This window comes from Anser anser (assembly GCF_964211835.1).
Source record: "Anser anser genome assembly, chromosome: 10".
NCBI lineage: Eukaryota > Metazoa > Chordata > Aves > Anseriformes > Anatidae > Anser > Anser anser.
Window position 1 is genome coordinate 17720944 of NC_139730.1, and position 20411 is coordinate 17741354.

General features: G+C 41.8%; 2 protein-coding genes across 4 annotated transcripts in view; one reads left to right on the forward strand and one right to left on the reverse strand.

Moving 5' to 3' along the window:
- Positions 1 to 20348, reverse strand: part of CHRFAM7A (CHRNA7 (exons 5-10) and FAM7A (exons A-E) fusion) — a 44822-nt gene extending 24474 nt beyond the window's left edge. Inside the window, exons 1-2 of one of the 3 annotated variants that reach the window (XM_083851167.1) lie at positions 19687 to 20348; positions 18525 to 18664 (exon numbers count right to left, since the gene is read on the reverse strand). In XM_083851167.1, the coding sequence (XP_083707293.1) occupies positions 18525 to 18664; positions 19687 to 19741 (195 nt within the window). In that variant the 5' untranslated portion in view covers positions 19742 to 20348. Of the gene's footprint in view, positions 1 to 18524; positions 18665 to 19686 lie in introns of those variants that run through there. The other 2 variants (XM_083851166.1, XM_083851168.1) reach the window with 2 other exon arrangements.
- MYO1E (myosin IE) overlaps positions 1 to 20411 on the forward strand; it is a 166155-nt gene that overhangs the window by 7081 nt on the left and 138663 nt on the right. The window lies entirely within an intron of this gene.

Here is a 20411-nt window from a genome sequence, read left to right on the forward strand (position 1 = left end):
CCCCTGTCTAGGGGACTTTTTTGGATACTGTTTTAGAAGCTTTACAGCAAACTGCATTATTATCATTTTTCATCAGAGTTGTGCAGTACTTCTCCATAAAATGATGAGTGGGCTTGAAATGTTCCACAGAATGTCACCATTTCTTGTTGCATCGCAGTATTTTATGAACACTTTGTAAAAAGCGTAGAATGCCAAGGTGAGGCAGCTCCTGTTACAAACCTTTTCTACTATAAAGGGGCAAAGAAAAGACCTTGAGACATTCTCAAATGCTGGGAAAATTAGTCAGAGAATGAGGCCAGTAACTATATAATGTAGTCTGGACTGGTATGGTATTTTTTCCCATGCCAGCTATGTTAGGTTATGTGCTGTGCAGGTGGTGGTACTGGACAAGTGGCACAGCTCACAAGGAGTTAGGTTTCATTTGTGCAGGGGGAAGTTGGTGGGAGGCTACCTCGGTCTGCTTAATTCATAATTGTAGTCATGATTTGTGATGGCAGATGGCAGCTGCTACTGGATTGATTATCACATTGTTTTATGGTAGCATGATTAATGAAGGGAAAGTAGTTGGCATCAGGAAGACTTGAATGGTCCTTCACTCATTTTTGAAGCTAGAGGTACCAAAATTTTCTGTAAGTTCTTGCAGGGAATTGCACTGTCTCTGTTCTTCCATTTCTTGTCTGATTTTGTCTGCCTTTTCATTTTAAAACAGTCTGTCAGACTGATCACCTTTGGAAGCAGAGTATCAGATTCTCACATTACCCTACCCTTACTCTATGGTCAACAAAATATGCAAAAGAAGATACGTGGAAATTTGACAATGCTTTGGGCAGGACATTAGCCTGGGCAATATAAACTTTGTAAGGGAGGGGACATTATCTGCTTACTTTCAAAGGGACGTCAGCTTATTTAGCATCCACACTAGAAAAGCCATCCAGCAAAAAGCAAGGGGAAAAGCGAAGTAAGCCTGCATGACTGTAGACTGGCATGGAGGTGGTGACGTGCAAGTAGCAAGAAATGAATGCTTCCCAGAAGACTTGCATAAAATGATGTCCTAACTAAAATCTATTAGCAGTAACTCTTGCACTTCAATTCTTCATTTATTTCTACATGGTTAAATGTCACCTAAATCACAGAAAAAGTAAGACCTAAGGAAAGAGGGCTATGTTGCTAATGTCACCAGAGAGTTTATTCACAGCACTGCAGCTGTGTCTGGGGTTCCTGGGTGAAGATGGTTGATGTAGTCAGGGAGCAGCCACTCCTACCGTGTCACCTCTTCGAAAATATACTGCTACCAGGGGGCTGCCATCATATTCCCTTCCCTCTTGAAGAGAAGAAATTAAATATTTATTTAATGACAACAACAAAAAAAAAAAAATACTTTTTAGTGTGGTAATAACATGCATGGTGAAAAATGCAGAATCTACTTCCTGCTCCATAGATTTTATTTATTTATTTCTGAAACAGAATAGCATGAACAGGAGAACCTGAAAGCATGACAAGAAGTGTCATAGGACTGCAGAGCATTGGGCTGGTGGAAAACTGAGGGTCAACAGAACCATCAGCACAAACCATGTCAGTTTTATAATTAAAACCTTTCAACAAAATCCAGTCCAAGTTAGCAAACTGCTTCCAGATGACTGGAATGACTTTTTTTTTTCAGAGAATGAAAGCTTCACAGAAAGCTTTTTTGCTTGTCACTGCTCATACGCTAGAGTCTATTCAGCTCCTTCTGTTCTAATCTCCAGACACGCTCACTCATCATTTATGTTTCTCAGGGCCAAGATAGATAGCACATTTCTGGGCATAGGAGGAAGCAATGCTGCTGTCCATCAATTAAAATGCTCCTCTGTAGGCACCTTGGGTCTGAGGAGAGACCTGGTGTTTATATGCACTGTCATACTCTCTATAGAAAGTCTTTTCCCCTTCCCGCTCCCTCATCTTTCCAGGCAATGCTTGTCCCTGTTTTGTCCATTTTCTGCAAGACTCCTAAGAAAATTCCCATTCAGAAGAGTTTAGTATTTTCTCCCCCATAAGTAAGCTAAAGATTTTCAACTAGTGAAATGACTGACTACAGTCACATTTCCTAAATGCTTATTTTTAATAAAAGCATTTCCTAAAACCAGTTAATCTCCTTTCTTTCTGTAAAAACAGCTATGTTAACTCTTCAGACTGCATCAGTCTTCTAAATGTTTTGATAAATAATTACATACAGCTGTAAAGAAAAAAAAAAATCACTTGCTTTGTTGAAAAACAAGTTAGTAAGTTCCTGAATTCCATTTTGAGAAATATTTAACTAAATCAGAATTTTCATAAAAGATATGTAATTCCAAAAACCTTTATTTATTGATTCAACGTGAAAGGGCCTCAGTTTTCAGAAGGACTTTTAAATTGTACCACTGTTCACATCTGAGAACCAGAAGCCTCTTACATGGCTATGAAAATTTTAGCATCAGCAGTCTTTGCCTTCACAGTTGAAGGGTAATTCATGTAATGCTTCTATAGAAACACAGTTAATATGATTTGGCTTAGAGCCTTAACTCTGAATGAGTTGGCATAGTAGTGGCATACTGCAAAACTCTTAAGGTTAGTTAAACACAAGTGTGCAAACTGCAAAGTAAGCAACAGAACTCCTCCTGATAGCAGCAGAGTCAAGTTTTCACCCCATGATTTCAGAGAAAGCTTGTTGTGCATTTCAAGAACCAGCATTATAAGGCTTTAGAGACACAGCTTGCTTCCAGCCTTCTTCAGCACCTCTTTGAACTGCACTTCGGTTACTATGAACCTTAATAAAAGTTCCTAGAAACATGTTAAGACATCCCTCATTATTAGCAAAAATGCTAGGTTCCTGACCAACATCTCGTCACAAGACCAACGTTCATAATTGCAGTCTGAAATTAAGAATGGGCTGGCAGCCAGTGAGAGACTAGTAAGGCACTTCCAATATAGATTTTCACTTCTGTTTGCTTGAATGTTAGCCTCTTAAAACCAGAAGGTTAATTAGTTCATTAGCTGTTACCTCACTGTCTCAGCACTTGTTCATTAAATATTCTCAGCATCTTCTGTCAAAGTACTAGCACCTAATGAAGTTTTATCCCACCTCATTTAAAATCCTGCCATGTTTAATTAGTGATGGAATTTTTGCATAACACAGCTTGGGGTTTTCTTCCTCTTCCTTTTTAGGGTCACACACTAAGCGCTGTATAAAGTGAAAAGGCCTGAATACTTAGAGTGTTAATTCTGAGAGAAGGGCCTGGAGGGTGAGTTAAGCACTCATATGGCCAGTTGGCAAAAGATACATCTACTACTAGCTTTTGGCTTCTTTTGGCAGTTCTCTGATGCTGTCAGATCAAGCTGCTGTCAAGTGGAGCTAAGATTCACGGAAGCTATCGGGCCCTAACGATAGAGCAGACATAATCCCTTGTATAAGCAATGTGCTGAAGATCATATCTGAGAGCCCAGCATTGAAGCAGTGCCATAAATTTGGAAGAGGATAAAAGAGGATATAGAATGAGCTCCCCAGCAAAGCCAGATCCTAGATGGGCTCCATAGCAAGCTGCTCCTGTAGCAGGAAATTGGAAAGGAAGAAAAAGTCAGAGAAAAGCCTGGGAACGGGGAATTCCTTATCCTGAAATGGTCCTTCTGAGTGGTGGACACCTGATTATCACTGTGCTTCACTTTCCTGTTTGAAAGAACGGGCAATAATGCTTCCTCAGCTCTGTGCTATATGTAAGGATAAAGACATTGAAGCCAGCAAGGTGCTCATGTATCTTATGGTTGGAGCTGCAGGCATGCTTTTAGGCAGCCATAGCGACAGGATGAAGCTGAAGTCCTCAAAACTTTATGGAGAGAAGTGGAGGGGCTGGACTTCCCCATTCCTGCACATCCTGCTGGTGCACAGTGGCACCCTGCGTGGCCAGCCCCCAGGAGAGGCCAGGGCAGCATGTGGTCCAGCCTCACCTACCTGGAGCCCGCCTGAAAGCACCGCAGTGAGCTCACATTCTTTCTAACATTAAATCAATATGCGGGAGAGACTTGCAATTCTTTGGTCTTTGTGTGCTGAGGTTAGTGCTAAACTTCTGTGTTAAAGTCAAAGGTGGCCCACTTCTTAGGAGCGCTTACATAATTGAATTTTGCCATCTCGAGGATAAAGATAACTATCAGTTATTTAAAAAAGCCAGCCCAACACTTCTGCAGAGACATTGAAATGAAAATTGCTGCTGCTTGCCAAGGACTGCCTGTAGTCCTTAGGTGGAGGCAGTAGCAAGTCTTGATCTTGAAGACTGTAATAGAGGCTGCTGCCTAGTGGGGCATGTTTGTTACCCCTAAAGCCTAAGGAATTGCCTACATTTCCCCTGCTAAAAAGCAAGATTTATTAAAATGCAACCTGGGATGGAATTAAGGATTATTTGTTGTTTTTTTTTTTTTGCGTAGGAATAAAAAGCCATGTGGAGAGTTGATAATGTGAAATAGGTTTTTAGGGAACATAAAGGGGAAGAAAAAAGCTGCCCTTAATTACAAGTAAAATTCTGAGGGTTTTGGGTTTTGGTGTTTTGATTTGTTTTTGAAATTGTCCCATATGTGCTCTGTTTTGCAAGTCTGAAAAACTCCAGTGGTTCCTTTATACCATTTGGTCTTACATGCTTTTTTCAAGGAGCAGCCTGTGCTCTCTCCCCAGTTACTTTGTCCTGCTTTAAAAGAAAGGCAGAGTTTGTTCAAAACAATGTACAGGTCTTCTGGATTGATGCAAGTCTTATACAGCAGCCAAACTGCTGGAGAAGGAGCACAGAAGAGCCATCTTAACTCTGGACAGAGCATCTGAGCCTACTTAAAACATGGGAATGTGTTTCCATTCCATTTATACCCTGACAAAACACCTGACAGTTGTGACTGCCATTGACTGTAACAGAGCTTTGTCCTGGCAGTGGACTTGAGACTTATTTCCACCTAGTTTCACAGAAAAGAAGTGGAGATTACAGACGTGTGTAACAGGCTCATGATGTACCATTTGTGTTACCATGGAGATGTAATTGTAATAGCAGTCATTTTTCTTTTTCAGTACTTCATTATTAACAAGAGATTGTATTTAGATTTGAACACATTCATCCTTGCAAAGACAAGCAGGGATCAGGCTTATTAAATAAGCAGAGTACAGCATAGCTAGGAACATACTTCAGAACATCTTGTGGGAAAAAATATTCTTTTGAAGAGCAAGAGAGGGAGGGTGAATTTATTTCAACTTATGAATTCCCATGATTCACTGTAGGTTTCACTCAGTTCAATTATTAAATATAGCATAGACCTAAAAGTGTCGTTGCATTTACTGCAAACATGCTAAGTAATAACTGTATTCTGTCACCTTCTCTACAAGTAAGTCTTGATTCAATTATATTCCAAGGCGCTCCCATTGAGAAGACTGAACCCTGCATTACTGTTCAGTACTGGCTCTAGGTGGTGGTTACCATTGCCAGTTTGACACGGATAGGCACGCCAGCTCCTAACGCATGCTGGGATCTGGCAAGTACAGACAGTTCCCCAGACTAAGAGGGAATAAAAGAGCTCCCATAGCCTTCCTCCCCAAACAGAGTTAAAACGGGAATTGAAGCCTTTGAAGCTGATGTATTTGCCTAGAGATGAGCTGCAAAACACAGAAGTTGAAAGGTCAGCTTGTTACACCCTGATGTAACAGTAATGCTAAGATAGACTTATATCTAGGGGATTCAACTATATTTTATTCTTGCTTATCAATTTTAAGTCACGTATGACTTGTTATTAAGTCTTCCTCCTCAAAATGTTCAAAATCACAGGGAAATGCTGTTATAGCATTTTTATGTAGTAAAATATTGTGGAAGGAATGCAAGTGATGTCTTCAAGGAGAGAAGACAGGGTTCGTGGTAGAACTAGAAGCTGAACACAGAGCTGCCTCTTCCTCTCCCTCAATGTGATCAGAGCATACAGCTCCAGCAGCAGCCCGTTGTCAGTATTCTTCTATGCTCGTTTGTGCAATAGAAATTTCCACAGCTGACCAGAGCATGTCAGCCGTGTTGTAGCATCAGTGCACATGCTAAAACAGCAGTACCTCTGAGGCACACACCAGAGCCACAGAGACAGAGGCATCTGACCAGGCCACAACCACGAGGAACAGTCCACTGCAAATGGACATAGTTAAAGCCAGCTTCAGAGGACCAGTTAGCAAACTGCCGTCACCCATCTCAGACAGTCTCTCCGGCTATGCTGTTTTTCCTCCAACTTTTGAAATGTAGGCAAATTAAGCAAGAACTCCCCAAATTTCTGTAATAATAAACATAAACCAATATTCTAGATGTCTGTAGATGTCTCTAGATGTCTCAAGGTCTCTGTTCAATCCAGGATACAGCACAGACACATCACCATGGCTATTAGAAAATACCCTGGAGAAGGGTGAAATACGAAATACATTGCTTATCCTGCTGGATGTCTCTGCAGCTCTTGGCACAGTGGTCCACAAAGTATTACAAAGACACCTTAATCGCCCAGGAAGAGAGGATGAATCAGCATTGCATAAATCTAGGTATTCCTCACCCTACATCTTGTCAGGGACAGGTTTTAGAATCAGAATAGAATCACAGAACCATTTGGGTTGGAAAAGACCTGCAAGATCATCAAGTCCAACCATCAACCTGACCTACTGAGTCCCATCACAAAACCATGCCCCTTAGTGCCATGTCTCGCTTTTAGTGCCATTATTTTTTTGTTGTTCAGATTTATGTTGCAAGAAGATCATGGCTACACATTACTTTTGAGTAGACACAGAATTGACATCACTTCTCTTATATTAAGAGACAAAATGAATGACTTAATGGTAAGCCCCCCCACCCAGTGATTTCTCTTCATCCACTACCTCACTGTGTGTTTTCAAGAAGTCTGTAGGAACTTAGATGTCTACACGTCCTCTCTTCATTATCAAGGTTACTTCAAGTTAACCACCAGATTCAGAAATGAAGGGGGAGAGTAGGTTAGGCAAGGAAGGGAGAAATGCAGATGCACGGAAACAGTCTTCTTTTACAGGGTCTTCATTTTAAAATTTCCCTGAGAATCCATGTGTTCCTCACTTCTCTTTAGTGTCTATACAGAGTCACTAAAAAAAGATGTTGATCAATGAGCTTGGCTGAGAGGAACATGTTGATGAAAATCACCTGTGTGTCTTTCTTCACAAATGCAACAAGCGTCAGAACACCTACATGGTCCTTCAGGCTGCTGTCTGTGGCAACACAAAAGAGCAAACTCTCTCCTATGAAATGAACATTTCAGCTGATGGGGTCAGAGATAGAGCAAAGTCTACAAATTCCATAAAATCTGTGCTTATCTGAATTTCTTGAGCTCAGTGAGTGTTTCAGTCAAACTTAGCAGTGCTCATTACTTTTATCGTTTTCATTCTTGCCTTTTGTACTCTTGGTGGTGGGGTGTGAAAGGTCTGCTTCTTTCTTCTCAGATAGTCAACTGACACAACTGCATAGCTATTGAGAGTAATTATGGGGCTACCAACAATAGAAATCTCTTAATACTCAGAGCTGAACACAGAGAACAATAAAAGTCCCAAGGGGTAGTGTTGTATAAACATGGGCATGGGTCCACCAACTTTGCACGTGGTTATTGATCATCATGTATGTAACATAGGGATATGCTTACAGGCCATGCAAATACAGCTTCGCATCACTGCTAGAGGATTTTGGAGGGACAAACTGGATAGATTTCATATTCTTATGTTGCTGCCAATAAAATCTTTTATGCCATGCACTTCCCAGTACAGCTAGTGTTGAAGCCTTTCTTCTTTACAAATTGAAACCTTTCTTCTTTACAAATCAAATTCTGGTTTCAGTGAACAGCCATGCACATGCGATCATAAATGAAGGTTAAATCTGAATTTAACTGTACGTTAGGCTTCTTCTAGTTATTCTTGGAAAACAATCTATTTTAATGTTAAATAACTTAAAAATTCAAAATAAATTAGTTGACACTTGATTAAGGAAGCTGAGGCGATTCCAGATAAGTAAGGGTTAAAAATGTAAATATTTGAGGAAAACAGAACATTAGGTATAGGACAGGAAACAGATGTACAGACAATGCATCTCGAAATAGGACATGTACGGGCAATATATCTCGAACAGGACATTGGAATCCAAGATAAGAAAATAATAAGCAGGAGAATCGGCGAAAACCAGTCCTTGCGGTTAGGAAGAAAGCTAACTCAGCAGAATCCTGACCAAGGGTGAAAAGTACACTGTGAGGAAGACTTATGGCCTTCCTCTCTGAGACCACCGACCACAGCCCGACGACCCCTGCCCAAGACCACCGAGAGGATCTGCGCAGACGCAGGACACAAAAAAACTAATTGGCATGAGAAGCGAGAGTAGGCGGGGTTAGATAATGAATATGTATAGGCATTAATAAAATATTCATCACTCTGCTGTATAAATTTGGGAAGGCTTTTCACTTCGGGTATGCATGACAGGCGGAGAGATCCCCTGTGCATCCAGCGCTGCTAATAAAGAATATATCACTTAAAGAAATTGGACTTCCGATCTTTGAATCACACTGAAAATAAATGTTTAAGTGTTTGAAATTGTAAATGAATTTTAAATTTTATTTTTCTATATGCGTGCTTGTACATATACACTGTGTGCTGCCTGCTGCCAACCCATTGTGATACTTCCCCCCACACCTTTTTTTTTGTTTACTTTGTTGTAACTCAGAGATATATTTAGCTTGGGAACAGTTGGATTGCTCAGTAGTCTATTCAGTCAAGCATGGTGAGGAGTTTACAGAAACTGAAGAATTCAAATCTGTATCATCTAAATTTGAAGTAATTAACATTTAAATGTTTCTATGTTAATATACTCTTCATAGATAGAAAATTGCTTGCAATCCTTTGGCAATGCTTTGTTCAACTGTTGTCAGCACTATTAGTTTGCAAATTACTGAAAACTTTTTATAGTGTATGCTTTTCTGAGAGAAAAGCAATCACTGTATCTGCACAGGTCGGAGAATACAGACATAAATGAAACAGAATACCACATACTCCATTGTTCAAGAGTCATACCCATCAGGACTAACATTTAGAACTGTTAAACCAACACTGGTGCTTTACTCTAGTCCCCAAGCTCCTCTGGTAGCACAGGGGCTCCCGAGGACAGCACTGGAGGTTAGGTGCATTGCTTGCAGCAGTTACTGGCTTCCCTTGTCATCAGCCCTGAAATCGCTGCAGCACTTCTCCTGCCAACTTGTGGACCCACACAGGTCATGTTACAGGAGTGGGGCAGAGGCTGTGCTGGTTAGGCAGGGGTTGCTTTTCCCCATAGAATTCATCCAGCCCACAGCATCTTCCCACAGCACTTCCAGGAGCCTTCCTGGGCAAGAAATGGGTCCAGCAGGGGCAACCACCTGCACTGGACTCTTTCCTCAGTGCATGTTCACAGTGCATTCAGAGGCAAATCAAATCCAGGAAGAATTAAGTCAGCTGCCATCTTTACATGCACTGTAAAACAGGCTTTGCCGAGGAGCACCAGATTTATAGAGCATGTAATCAGTCCATGTGCACATAAAAACCACAGCATGATATATTGTCTAGTACTTGAATACGACAGAAATATTGTAATTTTAACTGTAGTCTTTATAAAAAGAGGAACTCTTAAAATTACAAGGTGTGTATTCATTTCAGGCCCTAAACTTCTCTGAATTTAAATCCTTGTGTAAGGACAAGCGCTAGTTAGAAAGACAGGACTCTCAGAAACTATGTCTTGTGCTGTAGTTACTGAGGACTAGTAATAATTTCTAGGTGATTTGAAAACTCCATTGTTCTAGTAAGCTTTGTGTTCTTCGTCCTGTGCTCTACAGCAATACAGCACATCAGAATCTACTTTCTAGGACTTTAATCATACTTTTCATAGTAAGGATAAAAACCTTCATCACAAGTCACATACCATTAGATATCTGCTCACATCTTGTGTTAATGGAGTATCCACACCAGTGTGTTTAGAAAACAAAGTACTAAGCTTTTATGATTAGGGCTGATTATATCTCAAGGGATGAGAGGAATGTTAAAAGAAACTACTTTGCTTTTCTTGTGTTTTAGGAATAAATTCTTCACTCGGGGTGGTGAGGCATTGGCACAGGTTGCCCAGGGAAGCTGTGGGTGCCGCATCCCTGGAGGTGTTCAAGGCCAGGCTGTATGGGGCTTTGGGCAGCCTGGTCCGGTGGGAGGTGTCCCTGCCCATGGCAGGGGTTTGGAACCAGATGATCCTTACGGTCCTTTCCAATCCAAACCATTCTATGATTCTATGATATTAAAAACAAGCAAGCAAACCCAAAACCTGATCTGGATTACAATTCCCAGGTGGTTTAAACAGGAGACCTCTCCTGTGAAACCAGAAAAAAAAAGTCCTGAAGTTCTCATACAATAAACATCTACTCTTTCCTGAACTAACATTGTCCGAGAAGACTAGATACTGGTAAAAGATACAAAGATAGAAGAAAGATACTGATGAAAAAATTAGTTCAAAAGGCCAGAAAATATTCAATAAAAGAATTTGAAAGTACAGGAAAAATTGACAAATACCACAAAAATAAGTCTGCAATTTCTCCTAGCAAATCTGAATCTCAACAGTAGGGTTGGAGATGTGTTGGCTGCTTGTTTAAATACATCAATTATCAGAATATTTTAGGCTGTTATTGGAGAAGATCTGGTCTTCATATTTTGAGGGGAATCAGAAAACTTTTGTTATAATCCAGTAACTTCCACAGGTATTAAACTAATTAAAAATATTGAAAATCATATCCCAGCTGTTCTGCTTTTCTAAATTCTAAGGAATAAATCACGGTAGAATGGCAAATGGCTGCAAGATGACAATGAAAATATTTTCTCCCTTCAGCATGGAGGGAAGCAGCCAAGCTAAAGAAAAATAAAGCTTGGAGAGACTTTTTCTAGTGTACCGAAATGAATGCAAAAAATTAAAAGTATAATGCAGATTTGATGAGCTTCTGCCACAACCATTGTTTACAAAGCGGCTGCTGAGGTTTGATAAACAGCTTAAAAACTTCTTTAGCACCATTTTTCAATGAGCCTGTTGATCTGGTTGTTTTATTTGTCTTTCCACATTTAAATTTCTCGTGTTTTTTGGATTTTTTTGGTTTTTTTTTGAGGGGGTGTTTGTTTTATAGTCTGTTTCTTTATAAAATCTGTTCTGCTTCTCTGAATGATAGCATAATTTTCTTTTTAAAATTTCAAATATTTCACATTACTGTCTTGCCCAGTGGGTCCAGAGTATTTGATTGCAAATACCGAGCCTGCAGATTCTTATGCAGTGGCTTTTCTAAGCACTGTATGTAAGTCATTGAAGTCAGCTGTATACTTATGCTTTGTAAAATGAGACAAGGATGAAAGCCCTTGAATATATAATTCTAAATCATACAAGTAACCAAGGGCAATATAGAATGAGCAAACTTTGACTGAGTTCAGATAAACATAAAAAAGTTTTCATGCTTTCATTTTTTTCTTTGGTCTGCACAAGTGAATTGAACAGCCTAAAGGAACAGGATTTCTCTTGAGATTCTGCTATTGCTCACTAGGTAAAAAAAAAAATTGTTCAGCACTTTTCTTTCTCCCAACTAGAAATTCAAAAAAGAACCAGGAGAAACAGGAAAATAAGTGAAAGCTTATGTACTAAAAGATTTAATTAGCTAGGAAATGTCTGGAGAAGCTATGGAAGATTCCAATCTAAATGATATTGTGCAACATAAGTAACAATTTGAATATTCATAGAGATTAATAACTAAATCCAATTTCCTTAAATAAATGACTTAATGCTGATTTTTCTGCTAGTAAAAAGAAAAAAATAATAACTATCAGAGTTCAGCAAAATGGACACATTTATATCCACCAAATGCTTGTCACTGTAAGTCTTGCTATAGAACTCACAAGCTAAAAGCGTATTTAGCCAGCACTTTCCCAGGTTGAGAAACATGGCTCTGACAGAGATGGAACTAACCTGAGTTTTCTAAACATAACATATTTTAAATAAAGAAGTAAAAAAGCCAAGGGTAGAGGTTTGTGTGCAATTTAAGCTAATCTAACTCTAAACTAAAGACAAGTCATCTAAAGAAATGACTACGCACAACATTGTTATAGCTCACCACTCAGTCACAGAGGCACTAGTGCAAGCCAGAGGGGTAGGGACATGAGGCCAGAGACTACTGAGAGCACCTCTTTCAGCAGCAGCGTGCTTCATCCAGCTTAGGACACTCACAAAATGGTGTTCTGAGTTCCACAGAGAGAGCTGGTGAAAATTCGAGATTCAAGCCAGAGAGCACCAGAACACTGTAACGTAGTCAACAGTTGCAAAGTACTGTTGCTGAAAGTCCTTAGAAAAATCTAAGGCATATTAATGAGAATGAATATCAGAAAGCCATTGTTCTGATCCCAGTGCAATAGTTTGTCTGGTCTTAACTTTAGCATTTTTATTTGACTAACACTGTCATGTGAGCTTCATCAACAGTTCCAGTGACATGAATGATTTTACTGGTAAAGAAATCTAGTCTGTCAACACATAACTTGTCTGTAAGTGTTTACAAACAGAGATGAACTTTTCTGCTGTGTTTACATATCATCTAGCACAGGGAAAGCCTGGACCATGACTACAATTTATACTCGTTAGAATGATAAAGATAATACAAATATCTGCCCTCATCTGAAGGCAGTATTGACCTATCTTTGGCTCTGGTTAAGAAAGCACCTAGGGATCAAATTAAACTCATTCAAGCCAAGCAAAGCCTCCACTGATTATTTCCACTGCATCCAAATATTTCTTAAAACATAGTACTCAAAAATTAACATAATTTAGGCTTTGCAAAAAACATGCATCAAATTGGGTCATACCAGTTCCTTTACTCTACTTTTACAAGACAATGGTAAATTCTACTTTTTCCCTCAATATTCTGCAAGCCCCTCCCAAACTTATGTCATCTGTTAATTTAATGAAAAATTCTCTTATTCCACCTATGCTATTCCATTAATGAAAATAATTGAGGTCAAGATAGGTTCCTGGGGAATCTCACCATGTAACTAAATCTCACTGTTTTGACAGTGAATCATTGACAACTACTCCATGATTTTATAACCCATTCTGCAATGTGGGTTTGCCAAGGCCTTACTCTCTACATATTTTTCTCTGAGAATGTTATTCAGAAAGGCTTTATTAAAGTCAAAATACATACTTTGCAGCAAATAGTCAAGAAATCTGATATACTTCACTAGAAGTATCTTTATGCTATGTACCCAATCTTGTTGAAGAAGGAAGTGTACCTTATTTTTCTAGAAAGTTTTTAGTGTTGTTTCCAAGATGGAACATGGGAAATTCTGATCCAATGTTAGGAGAAAATTCTTACCCTGATGGCAGTTACAGACTGGAAACAAGTTACCCCGGGGAGCTTGTGGAGTCCGTGTCCTTGGAAGTGTTCGGTACTTGACTGGACACAGTCCTGAGTAAGGGGATCTATTTAGACATATTTGGAGCAGGGGGTTGGACTAGATGACCTCTGGAGGTCTCTTCCAAACTGCAATACGTGTTGGATTTTTCTGCTTGTCTAGATAGCAGTAAACTTGAAATTTGAACTATCACTGTATATCTCAGTGTATTCCAGATCTTCACTTCTGTGTCTCTAAGCAGTAATTTGCAGTGTAAATGTATGATCATTTTGTGTTAACTTCTAATGTTTCATATTCTGACTTTTGGGGATGGAATTCTCTCAGATGTGTTTCTCTTAACTGCACTAACAGCAAATATGAATATGTCTTGTAAAAATGTCAGGCTAGGTACAATATTAATACCTTCACTATCACTATATTTGTTTTTCTATGCCATTCCCTGTTCTGCATAAGATTTAGCAGAGCAGGAAGAGCACTGCTTCTGCGTCTGTTCCTAGTGCTCACTCTAAACCAATAGGCTGGATATTCTCTGATATTGTCGTTGGGATGGATATTACGGGAGGAAATAAGAATATTAAGTGCTTGCCTCCACAAAGTGCTTAAGAAAGTGATGGCTGTAATTGTATCCAGTGTCGAAATTATACAATATCAGCAAATTTCAAGAATCTGTTTCACAAAAATGTATCTGTTGAAAGTTTTCCCTAAGCATAGGCTAGGTTCATACTCCACACCAGCACTGAAATATTACATAGGCAGATGCCACAGACTTTTTGTGGAGATAATGGGGTTTCCATCAGGTGAGACGCAGAGAAAATAAGTAGCTTCTCTACACCTTGTCCTGAATTTTTTTTTAACACTGTGCTGAAGCTGTGACCATGAGCAACTCTGACCACCCACTAATCCCTTCTCCTTTACTGCCACTAAGGCATGCAGATACCCTTAGGATTCATCTGTTAGGATTTTCCTTCTGTGCTCATTCTTAAATTTTGTTTAGCTTCCTTAAGTCAGACGTCTCCAAATGTTTTATAACTCAGATCCAGACAGGTTTATTATGTCTATTAGTTCAATATACATTGCTTTCCTGCAAGGAGTTTTGAAACAAGACTTCATTAAATCACACAGGAAGGTTATTTTTCATTTATTTTATTGAATTGCTTGGCGTTTCTCATTTCAAGAAAATTGAAGCAAATAATTACAAAAAGCAAAAGAAATCTCTTATTCTTCTTCTGATATTATAAATCTCAAATGTCCTTGAAGAGCACTTCTGGCTATCTGGCTGTTTCTACTTTGTTTTCACTGATTTATGATTTAATTGTAAGATCGTTTGCAAGGCTTAAGAGCAGCAATTTTTCTATAAGGAATCTAGGAATAAAGTGAACTAAAATATACCTAGGATCTTTCTATTAAAAGTGCTTCTTAACTAGATACAGAAGCTTTTTCAAAGTCCACCCCTTTCAAACAGGCTTCTTTCCATTCTGTCCCTCTCTCCTCATGCACCTAAAGTTCACCATTCTTCCAAACTCTCAGGTCTACCATGTGTTCCCACCTCTTTTCTAAGCATTTCCCAATTTCCTAGCTCTCCTCTTCCTTAATGTGTTCCCAAATTGCATTTTTCATATGCTGCCCCTGTTTTCCCTCCTCACTTGGAAACACTTCGCATAATTCATGCTGTCAGTTTGCATTCTCACTAGACAGTTCATTAGCTGTTTTCTACTACTGGACTAAACTAAGGTGGGGCAATTTGAACTTACAGGTCCCTCATTAGGTAGTCCTGATACTAGCATGCATATTATTATAAAATATTAATAAAAAGAAAAACATACCTGCAATTATGCAGATATTTGTAATTGCATATCTGCAATCTGGATTAACTAAAAATGTGAAGTAGGAAATGTCCACTTTGTTGGGAAAGGGTTTCATATGCTATCTCCCTTCTGCTATCGGCAAAGTCAGAGTGGAATGGAAGAGAGTTCAAGTAAGGAAATCAGCAGCTGGAGTTCTGCCGGGGACTTGACAGATCTGCTCTGGATGGGTCTAGCGCTCAGTATATCTTGTATTAGCTGAAGACATTAAAGTGGATATATAAAATGCAGGAATAGCATGATGGTGACATGTTTTGTTTCTAGTTTGTTAAACCAGTAATTGTTATTGCAAGTAGCTGTCTTTCGCACCAGCATTTGCTTCTTGTTGACAATGAAGAAAACTCATTTGTTTTATAGTGTGAAGCTTAATTTACTTCATGGTTTGTTTCTTTCTTTGCCTGTCAATCCCAGACCTCTGAGAAATAATTGCAGTCAGTTTTATAGCAAGCAGAATGAGCTGTAACTAAACTGTCAATACAAAAACCGTGGCTTCTTACTGATAATGAAGGGGATTTTTTGGAAGGCACATAGGATCAAAAACTCCCTTTTGAATCATATTAGCCATGACTGCCAGTTACTGACTATACCCAGATTGGCTAGCAATCTGTGAATATTTGCAGTTTAATCCTTCAGTTCTACTTTTTATTATTATTATTATTATTAATTAAATTTGACAGCTCCATAAGTTTTTAACTCTGAAGTTGACTGACTGCTGGCCTTTAGCCATCTGTCTGCCCAGCAGCCACCTCTCTGTACAGTAGGCAAGGTCATGCTTATAGCTGCGTCAGGAGTGTGGGGAAGAGAAAGCCCCACTCTTAACTGACGCAGAATGCAAGGGAAACCTTTATAGTAAAGATTCAATTGAAGTTTGAAAGTCTCATGAAGTCTCATGGATGTTCAGCTTATTCCATTCAGGACGCTTTCGGTGATGATGTAAAGAAGTCTGTGTTAAGAAGTATGTTCATGGTTGGGACAGGGTTTTAATCGAAGCCTGGTCCAAGATTCATTTGAGGCACCGTGTGTTGTGGGGATATCTTCAGAAGTATGATTAAAATACGTTCTGTTAAAGCGCTCAGTTTGAACAGGTCTTCAGACTGGCTAAGCTTTCCGGGACATACTGGCCTAGTACTGCCGAAGATACAAATCTAACTAAAAGCAGGCAGGTAGGAAGGCATGGCCACAGCTGGAGACTCCAGCCAGCAGGAGCTGCTGCAGAAGCCACTACAGGGGCTGTTGTTGCACTGGAAAGTGCAGCTAGACTGACACTCCAGCCCACAGAGTAGGTGGGGCCAAGAGGACCTAGTGGTTATTTCTGCCCTGTCCTCCACATTCCTGCCGTACGTGGCAAGAGACTGGGGAAGGTTTGAGCCAGCAGGAATAGCTGCAGCAGCGGCCCAAACAGGGGCCGTCAGGCCTTCAGACCTTTGAAGCACTGTCTGTGCTGCCCTTCTTTCTCCTCACTTCAGCTTCCCTCTCTCACTCCACTCCATCCAGGCCCGGTCCTCACAACTCCCCCTGCCCTTCAAATCCCTCTTTGTTTGCTTTTACCTTGATACACCCTAAAGGAATCCAATTAGAAGATGAAGTGTGAAATTAATATATCCCTGGTTAACACGGTATCAGTTACTGTTTTTGTGTTGTCCCTCATTTTTATGCTCTTTCTATTGTCTCTGATACTCCAAAGGTTTTCTTGCTTACTTGTCTCCTCAGAATGAGTCTTGGTGTCAGGAGTCACCTCCTGTGTGCATCTGCAGAGTGCGCAGTGTGAGGAAATCCCCTTCTTTTAAAATTTCTTAAGCTCACCCACAGTATCATTAATAACAAAAGCATGCCCACCTACAGGGAAAGGGATGTTCATGTCATCTGTGCTATAAGCCCCTGGTACGGGCTGTTGTCTCACATCAGAGTTTGGTCTGATGTCTGGCTGTTCTCTGCTGGCTCCCAGGCGTCCGTGCACAGCCCCAGTCTGCATGAGGCAACCTGGCAGCACCTTTACAAACTGTTGCACTCTGCATAACATACATTCCTCCCTTGCCCTCACTCCAGTAGGCATACCCCATACAGCTTCTGTTTGACTGTCTGGTATTGCATATTGCAAGCTCATCTGCCACAGACAGGATGTGTGATGTGTTTTGCCTGCTGGCTTTAGTGGCACTGACACTGAAACAAGTCACTGATTACAACTGTCTATTCTCACTTCAGCAAATAGGAAATATCACAGTGGAAATACATATCCTAGTGTTCACCCTAGGTCTAATAAACCTAAAACTTGCAAAAATGTGCATAGAAACTATGAGCATTTAAAGTTGCAGAGTTCTCTGTGTGCGCTGACCTTTAGATAATAAATGAACAGTGTCTGGATTTTGGCAGTTGTCAGCTTCCAAGGGAACAGAAAGCAAGCCACTTGTCATGAATAATCCCATCTTTTTCTTTTCTGAATTTTGTTGTGCCTCACACTTTAAGGTTCTGATGGAAAGATGATGGTGTTTGGAGGTTAACTACTAGCTTTAAGTAATTAACTTCTTTATTAGCAGCCATAGCTAGTTGAGTTCAGTAAAAATAAATACTGTAAATCTGCTTATGTGTAGAGTTTGATCTTTGTGCAGCTGTGACAGAATGAAGCTTAAATTACTCATATTTGAACCCAGAAGATCCTACAGAGCATTTTATAAGCCTAGAAAGCAATGCACAAGAATATCCATTTCTATACCACCCAACTGTGGTTGCAAACAGAGCAGCTAAAAAGTAAGCAGAGAATTTAAGAATCTTGTTTAAATAAGATAAAAAATAATCTGGATTTTGGCCAGAACACCCCTTTCCTCCCTCCACTCCCAAATAAGAAGCTCAAGTGACCACCAGTAAGCAAGACCTTTGTTGTTGCATATTCCCCCACAGACTACACTTCTTGTTGGACTTGAGTACAATTAAGGATTCAAAAGGCAAAATATAAAGTTTGAGCATCATTTTAAATACTTCATACTGCTAAGAACATTGGGGAATATTGACAAGAGCTCTAGGAAAGAGACAAACTTTACTGTTATATTTGCTTTTTTTTTAAAAAAGGCAGTCAAAATTTGGCATTGTCTCTTCAATTATTTGTGCTTTCCAAGGTCTTGCAGTCTTCCTTTGCTATCACATATCTTTGTTCTGGGAAGGGAAAATTCATCCTTTTAAAGAAATAGTTTCCTATGAGGTTACAGACTCACCACATCCATGATCTGCATGAGGCTGAGAGTGAAATAGACAGTGAGAGGCTGGGAATCATTTGCGACCGGTCGTTCCAGAGGGTTGTAATTTTTCAGCAGCTCCTTATAAAGCTTCCTTTGGAACTCTCCTTGCAGGGACTCTTTGGGCACAGGAATAAATAGAAAAATGATTGGGATTCTACACTGGAAAGTAAAACTACAGTGTTATGTTCTTCTCATTATACCAGATATTATGTAGCTGTTATCCTACATGCTGCATAAGAAATGCCACTGGGATTCGTATAGTTCATCAGCTACTGTAGCAAAATCATACCACAAATGTATTATCATCCTTTCCTTTCATCCCATCCTATAAGAGGGATTCCTTCTTTGGCTGGCCAGGAGTGGCAAACTCTAGTGGGTAGTGATGCTTCGTCAACACATGCACGCCGTGGTCCAGCGGCGAGAGGCGGTGAGGAGGAAATACACCACCTCTGTTGTGACACCTGCCTGGGCATGGCTATAATCAGGAGAGCAGAGCGGTACAGCGGAGGGCATCAACGAGACAACGGGAGAAAAATGGCTACAGGTTAGGACCAACCCATGCTCTCTGAGCGCTACAGATCAGAACTCTTTGGGGCAGGTGCTCTCCGCTTTGTTCTCTATTCACGCAGCTGTCTACAAAGCGTGGGTACCAGGTCCCCGGCAGGGATGGTAGGCGTTACATCAATGCACCTGATAACGTTCAGGGACTTCTATCCTTTTTACACATCGAATCCGGGGAGGATCTTTATTCTGCCATTTTCTATGGAGGGAGAGGGAGCAGCTCCGCACGGATGGAGCACAGCAGACCAGGCACAGCGGCACTTTCAGACGGAGAGGAAATCTGGGTCAGGGCAGAACAGGTCCCCCGCACGTGAGCCGCCTCTGTCCCCGCTCCAGTCAGACTTTGCTCTCCCCTCTCGTTTCCTAGTCGCCAACTCCCCCCTCTAGAGCAGCACCGCTTTGTCCGCAAGCAGCTGCGGCTGAAGTGCCTTGAGGGGCTTCTCCCCGCTCCCCACCGCCCCGGGCACCCCCCAAGCCCCGGCCGGCACCTCGCCGCGCTGCCCAGAGCTGCGGAGGGCAGCGGCACCCCCAAGGCAGCAGCCCACCCCCCCGGGCCGCCCGTGCGGGGCTCACTCACCGCGCACCAGCCCCGCCGCCGCCAGCAGCCACAGCACCAGCTCCCGGAGGCCCATTGCGGCGAGGGAGGGAAGGCGACAGCGATAGCAGCAGCAGCAGCAGCAGCAGCACCAGCAGCAGCAGCAGCAGCAGCAGCAGCAGCGCGCTTCTCCCGCCGCCGACCCCCGGGAGCCGCCGAGGACCTCTGGCGGCTCGGCCCCTTCCTGCGCCCTGCGGCGGCTCGGGCTGGGGCTGGGACAGAGCCCCGCTTCCCTCAGCCTGGCGCGGCCCCGGCCCGGGGGCGGCTGCTGCAGCCGGGGGATGCGGCGCGGAGCGGCTCCGCCGGTAAAGAGGCGAGAGCGGGGAGCCCCCTCCCTGCCGGGCAGCCGAGCCCCGCCCGCTGGCACCTCCCGCCCCGGCGAGCCGAAACGGCAGCCGGCAGCGGCAAGCCTCCCTCCTCCCGGCACCTGCCCCTCGCCGCCCGCGGCGGCTGTTCCACCAGAAGCACGAAGCAGCCCGAAGGGCACCCGGGGCCCCGGGCGGGACAGCCCTGCCTGGGGGCGCCGAGGTGGGAGCCAGCGCAGGGCCCTGGTGGGAACTCGGCTTCGGGCACGTTTTGGGGAGGATGGAGATGGCAACACGGTGTAGGTGCACGTGTGGTTGTTCAGTCCCCAGCGGAGGTGCGAGGCCAGTGGCGCTGGTGTGGGATGTTGCGTTCAGATACAGGAAAACCGGCTGTGGTTGAGC